This window comes from Simochromis diagramma, unplaced genomic scaffold (assembly GCF_900408965.1).
Source record: "Simochromis diagramma unplaced genomic scaffold, fSimDia1.1 OVJJ01000590.1, whole genome shotgun sequence".
NCBI classification, from domain to species: Eukaryota; Metazoa; Chordata; class Actinopteri; order Cichliformes; family Cichlidae; genus Simochromis; species Simochromis diagramma.
In genome coordinates, this window is record NW_024387057.1 from 2,507 (window position 1) to 13,281 (window position 10,775).

At 38.6% G+C, this 10,775-nt stretch overlaps 1 protein-coding gene across 1 annotated transcript; it reads right to left on the reverse strand.

Annotated features, from left to right (window-relative positions):
* Positions 1–1,897: 1,897 nt before the first annotated feature.
* On the reverse strand, positions 1,898–10,221 carry LOC120741991 (low affinity immunoglobulin gamma Fc region receptor III-like). The gene is made up of 6 exons (XM_040045134.1): positions 10,123–10,221; positions 9,750–9,782; positions 8,782–8,865; positions 6,657–6,923; positions 2,585–2,866; positions 1,898–2,022 (listed from the first exon to the last, which is right to left on the reverse strand). Exons 1-6 carry the CDS (start codon positions 10,157–10,159, stop codon positions 1,898–1,900), a joined length of 828 nt encoding a protein of 275 aa, XP_039901068.1. The 5' UTR covers positions 10,160–10,221.
* Positions 10,222–10,775: the final 554 nt, after the last annotated feature.

Genomic DNA, 10,775 nt, shown 5'->3' on the forward strand with positions numbered 1-10,775 from the left:
GAGTCAACATTTACACGGACTCAGCTTATGCCTTTGGAGCAGCTCATGTGGAGCTGGCCCAATGGAGAAGAGCAGGATTCAGGACAGCAGATAATGCACCAATCTGCCACAAAAAGGAAATGGAGGAACTTGAGCAGGCCTTGGGAGATCCAGAGGAGGTGAGCATCATAAAATGCAAAGGCCACTCCTCAGGGACCGGCCTGATGGCCAGAGGAAATCAGGAAGCCGATCGAGCTGCAAAAGAGGCAGCGGGTTATAAAGCATTACGGCAGATGGTACAAATAACTGTGGAGGAAGAACTAGGAGTCAACATGCTAGAGGAAGCCAGGAAGGCCCAAGAGGAGGCCGCCCCGGAAGAGAAGGGGGTCTGGAAGAGTCGAGGAGCCTGGGAAGAAGGAGGTCTCTGGCGAGGACCTGACGGACGGCCAGTGTTGACAGCCAACCTGGCAAAACAGAAGATTGCCGAAGCGCACGGGCTTGGACATGTAGGTGTCGCCCAGATGGGGAGACATCTGTGCCATTGGTGGCATCCCTTTTTGAAGGATATGATCAAGGAGAAGGCCAGGACGTGTCTGATCTGTGGGAGGCACAATCCGAAGCCAGTAATTAAACCAGAGGCAGGTAAGTTCCCCATTCCAGAAAGACCAGGGGAAGAGATTGTGATCGACTTCACTGACATGATAGATCCAGGGCCAGGAGGAGTTCGATATCTACTGGTAAGTGTAGATGCTCTGACGGGATGGCCTGAGGCATGGCCAACCAAGAGAGAGGATGCAAAAAGTGTGATTAAGTGTTTAATCAATCATTACATCCCCCGACATGGTTTTCCTAAGAGAATTAGGTCAGACAATGGGACTCATTTCAAAAACAAAGATTTGGCAGAGGTAGAACAGAAGCTGGGGTTGCAACATAGATTTGGCACTGTATATCACCCCCAGTCGCAGGGAAAGGTAGAAAGAATGAATCTAAACCTGAAGAATAAAATCGCTAAAATTTCTGCTCACACGAGGCTAAATTGGGTAGCAGCCCTGCCAATTGCATTGATGATAATAAGATGTTGTGTTAATCAATCCACAGGTTTCACACCATATGAGCTGTTGACAGGACGACAGTTTCCAGGTCCTTGGACAACAGTTCCGGCGGAAGAAAGTATAAAAAGTAACAGAAAACATATTGAATGTTGGAAAGAATTAAAAGCTCTTGTGTCTAGTTTCACACAACAGGTTGGAGAAGGGGTGAAAGCGGAGGACAGGTCCATCCCCGATGCCAAGGCGGTGTGGCTGAAGGTCATTAAGCGAAAGTGGAGAGACCCGAGGTGGACCGGACCCTTCGAAGTAACTGCCCGAACCACCAGTGCGGTCCGTCTGAAGTGGAAAGGGGAGACCTGGTTCCATTGGTCTCAGTGTGCAGTCGCGGACGAGAGCTTGCTGGAGCTAAGCTCCACCCCAACTAACACAGGGGGAACATAGAGGCAGAATAATCCTCTCCCCCGGTGCACCGGTCCTCCCCAGTAGTCTAACCTGAGTGGAGGCGAAGAAAGAAGAGGAGTGTCACACGTCAAGTATTAATTCATTCTAGGCTCCTAAATAGGCTAGGGCTCTAGTCTGAAGTAATTGATAGTTTAAAGGAATTTTAATAGTTTTATACGTAAATCACATACTTTTATACTTATAACTTTATATTCTTATTACGTAGCTTAGAGTAAAAGTAAAACGAGCCTGGGAGCATCATGAAATTGTGGGAGAATTGGAAAATAATGGGGATGTTGGGGTTAATAAGTGTTATAACGTGTTTGTTTGTTTTTTGGCAGACAGGTGAATTGCCCAGACGCAGAGGTCTATCCGCTCCAGAGTCCAAACCGATCAAGTCGTCGAAAAAAGTCAAGCGTGCGGTTGGTTCAGGTGGGGATGATGGGTGTCTCAAAGCTAGTGGCGGAGTCGAGTTTGGGTATGTTAATGGGTCCACGACGGCGTTCACATTCGATTTGTGTGAGGTAATTAAATGCTCGGGTGATGGTAATAGCTGGAGAACATATAATGTGTGGGTTTGTTATCATCCAATGATGTGTTACCCTAAGTCGGTGTGGGGCCCCTCATGGGATAGTGACATCTACACTTATGTAACGGATCAGTGGTGTTCTTGGCAGGATGTGGTCGCATGGACAGGAGTAGGATGGCAGCCAACAGTGCCACCGGCCCTTGAAGGAATAGCTATTCAGAGAGATTATTCTGTTACAAATAACCCTATTACTCTTTCCCTAGGACCGTGGAGTGAACTCCCTGAATCTGGGTTTGATGGAGGTGCATTTTATCTAGTAGTAGGGGTAGATAAAGTAGGGACAGATCCATTCGGGTTAATTCGGGTGAATTTATTTAATCCCAGGTCTAAACCGTTGGGGAATGATTCTGCACTGAATCTCACAGAGAAAATGGATCCCTTAGAGACAGTTACATACAAGGACCCAGAAGAGAAATGGTTTGTTGCTACTGATTATACTAGGTTAAAACCTCAAGAGTTGATAGAGCGTGCCACAGGTTTCGGAGATAGGAATCTTTGGTTAGATTGGGTGGCTCGATATGCTTACATAATATAGTCATTGTGATGACGTCACTCCACTCTGTCCAGGAAGAGCCTCTTCTGCCCCGGCAGCTGTATCCTCCACTGTCAGACTCAGTAGCTCTGCTGATTCTGTATTCATTGGATGTTGGAGGTGTGTTTAACTTGACTGGTCTCCATTCATACGTCCACTGAGCTCCTTCACCTCCCTGAATCTCACATGTGACAGTGACTGTCTCACCGCTGTATATCACACCGCTGTTTAACTGAGTCTTGGATGGTTGCAGGAACACAGTGGGCTTAGGAGGAGCTGTTCAAATAAACAGATATCATTAGCAGAATGATAATTTGACTTGAAAATCAACAATAGAACTTTTTATTTTTATTAAATAAATTAAACCAGGTAATTTACTGATCTTTATATTTGACTGTTTACTTATTTCTACATATTTTCATTTACTTATTTATACATTTATGAACATGTAACCTATGAGCTGTAAGTTAGTTGTTGTTTGCAAACAATGCTGTTAAACATCCAATATATCCAAATAATCTTAATTCAGAAAAAAAAAAAATTCTTTCTTTTTCCATAAATTCACGATATTTAATTTGGGAATTACAAGATGAACAAATCAAAAAACTGTTGCTATGAGTAAACATACCAACAGTTAGAGAAAGGCTAACGTAGCACAGCAGTCTCTCCTAAAACGAGACCAAATTGTAGTCAAATGGAAACTTTGAGGAATTAGAAAAAATAAAAATGCTAAAACTAAAGATCTGCATCATGACACTGAGCTGCAGTGATGAAAAGAAACTGAGCTGAATAAACTGAGTAAACTGGGATATCTGAAATCTGAATTTAGTTTTTCAACAAATGTACTGAATATGTTTTTTCTTACAACTGTATGTTGTTATAATTAAATTAAAAACTGTTTTATGCTACTTTTGATACAAAATGAAAAACAAAACCTGCAGTGTTGTAGTATATGTGTAGTATAAATTAAAATGAGTGAACTGTGTCCAACTTACATAATACTCTGAATGTGAAATTGAACCAGCCCACTGATATCTGAAGGAGGAGCTGAGTATTTTATGTTACATGTGTCTAGTTGAGGGAGGCCCCTTGGGAATTGTATTTTTTTACACTATTTATTTGGTAATCAAAGAGTAATTTGAAGGGCAGACTGTGCCAAAGTTCAGGCAAAACAATCACAAAAGCCCAGTCTTAGTCTTAGCCTGTGTTTGTTAGGATGCCTGGGTTGTTGACCCAGAGTTTTGAGTTCATTATATTATTTATCATTTCTAGTCTTTGGTTTCTTTGTTAGAGTTCTGTCTTATGGTTTACGTCTCTGTTCCCTCTGTTGCAGTGCCTGCCTGCAAGTCTGTGTCTTTAAGTTCAGTCTGTGTTATGTTTCCTGTTTTACTTTGAAGGACCATGTCTTATGTTAATGTATCTGGTTTTGCTTCCCCTGTTTCGTTAGGCCTGATTTGCCCCAGCTGTGTTTCCCTGCTGTTACCCATTCCCTGATTGCTCCCTCTGTGTATTTAAGCCCTGTGTTTCTCTGTGTCTGTGTCATGATCTACCTTTATTCTGCTGTCTGTGTTAAGTTTATGTTGGAGTCTCAGTTTTGTTACTTTTTTGGAGTTCAGCATTAAAGCTGTAATTGAGTTCATGTTTCGTTTCTGTGCGTCTGCATTTTGGGTCCTTCATATCACCACTCCTGCCTGCACACAGCCTTTTCATAACAGTGTTTTAGTCTGCTTCTAGGAACAAATAGAAGCAACTTTTCAGCTGACCTTAGAGTTCTGTTTGGAGTTTGTTTATTTAAAAGATCAGAGAGCTACGAGGGAGTGAATCCATTCAGAGACTTTAAAACAAACAATTAAATAATCATTATAGCCTGACTGCTACCAAAATAAAGCATATTACACAAGAATGGATGAAATAAATGCATGAATTACTTTCTCAAAGTGAGCAGATGACAAAACGTCCATCATTTTTGCAAAGGCCTTCTGGAGGCAGAGTCTGGCTTTTACAACTGAATTTATTTATTTCTCAAATGAGAAACTGTCATCAAAGATCACCTGCAGATTTTTTTCAAAGAGAGTTCTGAACTTTTTCAGAGGAACAAGGTTAGACTTAACAAAACGAGGTTCAGAAGGTTCAAATAATGCAATCTGTTTTTTGATCGTTTACATATTTAAAAAATTTATTGCCAACCATGATTTTATGTCGTCAAGTCAGTCTAGCAAAACTTTTAAATAGACTGTAAAACTTTTTTTAATGTCATCTGTTGGAAGGGTGTTTTATAGAAGTTTGATGGGCAGCTAACATTAAAATCCCCAAGAGTTAGAATGCAGTCAAATCTTTATGTGATTCCAAAGAAAAGGGTGGAAATAAAATCCTTGTTTAACTTGAGGGGATGATAAACAAGCACAGGAGGAGACAGATCCACCATAAATAATTATAGTTCAGAGCTGCCATAAATATCAGCAGTGAGGTGTTGGCATATTAAAGGGTTTTTTAAAACAGATGCAAGACCTCTGCTGTAACCGGTTTCCTGCAGGAAGCTGCCTGTGACTGTTGCAGGTGGTGAGAGCTTTCAGTCAGCTGAAAGAATTAAAACCTTTTTAGTTCCACCAGGTCTCAGCACAGAGACATGTTTTAATTGGCTTTGCTTTGTTTAAAAATGTATATCCAAATAATTATTTAGGTTATATTTGCCACTATTTAATAGCATAATTACAAACCTTTAAGCAGTAAAAATGTCTTCTGCACCATTTTATAGAGAAGAATTTAAATTTCAATCATTAAAAATATAAAAATGTAATAAATAGTTTGTACACATGTCATGAGTCTTGTGCAAAATTTAAAAAGAAATGAAAAATAAAACAGTATATTTAATCATAATATTTATCCATGTCTGCACAATGTTATATTTTTAGGATTAGCATGGTTTGCAATATTAACGTGGTCTCTGTGGTTCCTCTGAATCCAGGTGTGAGGACATAAGACATGTAAATAGTGTCTTTGTCTTAAAATGATAAAACATTTTTTATTCTTTTTGAATTATTTCCTAAAAAGATAAACACATGACTGCTTTTGTCTTGTGATAAGGAGACAAAAATTTATTTTTCTTTACTTCTGAATTTTTGTTGTTGTTGTTGTTGCTGTCTTGAAATCTTCCAGCAGAGATCAACTGGTGGCAGCATGTGTTCAGCCAAGGAGATTCAATGACAGCGTTACAGTTTTGTCTGAGTTTAGCTGGAGGACATTAGCTGACATTTAGTTTGAACCTCACACAGACAGTCATTAAGAGAAATCATCATAGGTCACATGGTCTAAGTGCAAGTACTGCGTATGTGTGTCATTATAATTATGTCAATTATATGTCCAAGAGGAAGCATAAATAAGACTGAGCCCCTTCTAGTCTACACAGTAGTAGATTTGTCTCCATTTGTTTTCTACAACATTTGATATAAATTAATTTTTTAGCAGTGTCTTCATACTGAGACTTTGTAAAATAAGCATAAATGTAAACGTGTGGCAGGAAACAGCAAAATGAATAACTTATAAAAACCTTATGAAGCAGGTCTTTAAGAAATTAGGTTCTAACAAAACCATTATTTGTGATGCATTTAAAATTAATAAATAAATTCATGTCATGAACATCAGTTAGTGGAATCAATCTAAGCGTAACCTCTAATGAGAAAGGCTAATGTAGCAAACCAGTCTCTGATAAAATGAGGCCAAATTACAGTCAAACCTGAAACTTCAATGAATTAACTTCAAAAATGCTAAAAACAAAGGAACTAACTGATCTCAGTAGCTGCACATGTGAAGCTACTGAGGTGAAGAAACTGGGAAAATTACATTTGTATTTAATTTTTTCTTCATACTAACAAAATCTTTTTCATTCTTCAGATGTTTAATTTTGAGTGATAACTGTTTATTTCTATAAGTACATCAAAACCTTTTTTTTTGCTACTTTTGATAATAAACAAAAAAGCCTTCAGACATTTTTTTTTTATCTTTTTTAATGAAACATTCTGGAATATAAATTAAAACACATAGTGTGAGTGAAATATCTCCAACTTACGTTTTACATTCAGTGTGATGACATCACTCCACTCTGTCCAGGAGGAGCCTCTTCTGCCCCGGCAGCTGTATCCTCCACTGTCAGACTCAGTAACTGTGATGGTTCTGTATTCATTGGATGTTGGAGGTGTGTTTAACTTGGCTGGACTCCATTCATACGTCCACTGAGCTCCTTCACCTCCCTGAATGTCACATGTGACAGTGACTGTCTCACCGCTGTATATCTGAGTCCAGGATGGCTGCAGTGTCAAAGTGGGCTTAGGCAGAGCTGTTCAAACAAAAATATATCATTAGCACACTGATAATTGGACTTGAAAATCAAAAAGTTCTTTCTTTTAAAGAAATAAATTAAATGAGGTAATTAACGGATCTTTATATTCAACAGTTTACTTATTTCGACATCTTTACATTTCCATATTTATACATTTATAAACATATAATCAATGAGTCATCAGTTAGCTGTTGTTTCCTAACAATGCTGTTAAACCTCCAGTGATGGATTCAAAGCTGGAGGCTGCTCTGCTCTCATAAACTGTTCATAAAATGTGAAATACAAAGTTTTTATGTGGCACCAAAGTCAAAACTAGACTGGCAAAGAAAAATAAGAGTAAAGGTTCAGTAACCAGGAAAGGAGCACAAACTGTTTTTTAAAATCACTCTAAAAAGACAAAACAGCACCATGAACTCCTCTGTGTCTGTAAGTGATCTGAAGACTGAACAAAGGTGAAACGATGTACTGAGCCTAATAATTAATAATTTGACAGATTTAGTGCTTTAAGTACTGGTGATTACTGAATACTGATTTCCATTACAATTTGGAGAAGACCTTTTTCAACTATCAAATTTTTTTTAAACTCATCAGTTTCCTGAATGACGACTGAATCGCTTTTAGTTGTGACTAAATTCGTGTTTCTTCTCCTTCCTCTGCAGGTGTAGATGCCTCCATCAGAGACAGAGATTGCACTCTTAGAGCTAAAAGAGATGATCTCATTTTCAGATGAGGTTTTTCTGAACAGAGTAATTCACATCACAGGTCACACTGTGTCACACTGCCCCCTGCTGGTGTGGTTGTGCTGTCTGCTGTCAGAGTGGCCTTGATTTTAACTTCTATAAGTTAGAAAAATATGAGTCTATTGTTGTGGCCCTTTTAGTGGAAGAAGGAGAAACCCACCACATCTGCCACACAGATGTTCCAGCTGCAGTTTTATTTCCTACTGTAACTGAGACTCAAATACAAGGTGAAGAGCAGGTGAGCCTGGCTGAGTAATACGCCACCTGGTGGTTTGTTCTGAGTGTGACAGAAACCCTGAGCCTGTGAGTCTGAGCTCAGGGTTAATGAACCCTCGATTACAGAAAACCTTCCACACTCATCTGTGGATCTGTCACAGCAGAAGTGCAGCAAAGGTCACAAGTAATAAAACAGACAACAAAGAGAGCAGGTGAGCTGAAACTTGACCACATGTCTGTATTTTAAGTGCTTCATGCAAAACTTTAAGACTTTCCAGCTGATAATATCTGTGCACACAGATGTGTTGACTTATTTATAAACCTGATCACACACACAGAGATAATAAAATGCACACGAGGGTTAATATATATACACATGACTTTGCTACAGTAAAATCTCCAAACTAAGCTACTATCATAGAAACACCAAATTAGAGAAAAAGTATTTTGTGTCCATTCTTCCAGTAGAGTCCACACACTTGTAAATATGTGTCTCTGTAACAATGAGTGGAGTGCAGAGGTGTGAACTCAAATGCAGGAAGCAAAATAACTTAAATAAAACTGAACTTTAATATCTAAATAGTTTAAAAATGGAAACATACAAAGAATCAAAACGTAAAACTAGAAATAAATAAACTGTCAATAGAAACAACTAAGAGATGAACACACGTGAGTGTTCACAGATGCTCTGACAAAGACTGACAAGACACAGCAGGACTATTTAAACAGGACTGGGAATGAGAAACAGTTAAGTTTTTCAAGAGGACACTGAGGCAGGCAGCACACCATGACACTATAAATAACTGAGAGTAAAAACTCATAATAAGACTGATTAAAGTCTTCAGGCAGGACTTTAACTGGCTGATCTGTGGTTGAGTCTGTTTTCAGATTAGAGTTACCTGCATTTACCCTCATCACGCTGTGCTGTAATGAATTAGATTGATCCTCCAGTTCATCAGCATCTTGTGAATCATAACTGTGATCTGTGAGGATGGACAGATAAATACTCATGAAAAGGAAATCAGTCAGTTTCAAGGAAACAAACTCTAGTAAATGTAAAGTTTGTGTATCGGCTGAGTGAAACATCTGCTCACATGGTTGCACTCTTGATATGATCATTTTAGTATTTTAACCAATAAATGCAGTGGAGTGTGAGCTGTATCATATACAATATTTTGTCCCTCAGGTTATTCCTGAAATATAGTTTGTTTCAACTTTGTTATATGACGGGTCACATTTATTCATCCGCTTCTTCCTGGTCCGCTCATGTCAAAGTCCGCCATCTAGTGGTTAAATGGAGGAAGTGCCGAGTAATAATGGCTAGAGCTCCGTGTCTGTGATAGTTCTGCATCTGCTGCTCTTGAGATGGGATAAAGTGTAAGTTTGGGGAGATGATGGATTGTTTCTACATATTAGTGCTCTGTGGGTCTGTGAAGTTTGTTACATTACTACTGTAAGCTAACTGTTAGTGCTTTGTTTTGCCTGTTAGCATAAAACATGTCAGCATGTGGTATTTGTATTTACGTCACTTGACAGGCTTTGTCCATTTATTGTTGATGTTATGATCTTGCATTGGTCATGTGACATTTGTGCATCTACACTGAGATTAAATGTACCTGCTCTGTTTTGTTGTTACAGTTTTACAGACTGAAAGTGGTACAAATGGTACATCAGTAAAAGCTCTGAAGAACGCCACAGTCTCCACATGGAGCGCTTACTGAAGCCATTTATGTTTAACTGCACAGGCTGAATAGAAGCATTGAGTCTGTGCAGAAGATAACATGTAAACACAGGGAGGATATTATTGAGCGCATTATAGGAGATAACAGCTACATATATGAACAGGAAGAAAATAATCATTTCTTACCTTCAGCATTTCCACAGATGACAGTACTGAGCACTAAAATAATGAATAAAACCTCATCAGACATTATACAACGATTAAAATCAAAACAAAAATAAATTAAGACTTTATTAAAGATGAACAGTAATAACCAGTAATCTGTTTCACAATACAATAAAATAAACATAAAAATCCAAACTGTTGTAACACAGCGTGTAACTATAAGTGATGCAAAAAGCAGCAGCGTATCAAACATTTAAACACTTAAAGAATCACAAGTCTGCTTTGTTCCAGCTCTCAGGTAAACAGGTTAAAGCAGTGACTCACTGTAATTCTCACAGATCAGAAACATTTTCATTAATCGCTGCCGTTCAAACAATGTCAGACGTGTACTTACAGAAAAAGCCCATCATGCAGAGCAAAGAGTGCCCCATCGTCACATCCAGCCTGCTGCACTCTGATCCTCAGATAATCAAACAGTTTTAGTTTGCAGATAAAGAGAAGTTGTGTTTAATATAGATACAACAAGAGTTTTTCTACAGCTTTTCCTGATTGGTCTCTCTGTGCTTCCTGCCCTTGCACACAAAACTCAAACAGCTCCTGTAGCTTTGACCGCAGCAGTTGGTTGATATGTTTATATTTCCTGTCCACTGCAAACATAGAAGCTTGTTTCTTGTGTTGTGTTGTTTCCTTTCTCTATAATATACAAAGTTGTTGTGTTGCTTCATGTAAGTATGTTTTGCCCTTTTGGGGTATTTTTTGGGTGCAATATCCACTAATATTTGTCTCCTGGCAGGTTTCTGCAGACTGGGAGTCACTGAGAGTGAATATACCAAAACAGCTTTTCTACTTTGGTGCCTGTATTTTCACAAAAGCCTTTTTAAAAAAAAAAAATTCTCCTTTTGATTGTTTTAAATTAAATTCTTACTTTAGGCTGCATTAAAATGTTTTTATTTTATTCGACTCTCAGCTGAAACATCATCATGCAGTAATATAGTGAAAAAGGCTTCTTTGACCTCAGACCTGTGAAAGTTTCCACCTTGTGGTTAA

Bases quoted from the DNA above. Each gene is read 5' to 3' on its own strand.
- LOC120741991 (XM_040045134.1), bottom strand. From the start codon at position 10,159: ATGGGGCACTCTTTGCTCTGCATGATGGGCTTTTTCT. The intron at 9,783-10,122 runs GTAAGTACACGT...TCATTATTTTAG, and splicing joins CTGCATGATGGGCTTTTTCT to TGCTCAGTACTGTCATCTGT. The intron at 2,023-2,584 runs GTAAGCATATCG...TATGTTCTCCAG, and splicing joins CATCACAATGACTATATTAT to CTATTACCATCACCCGAGCA.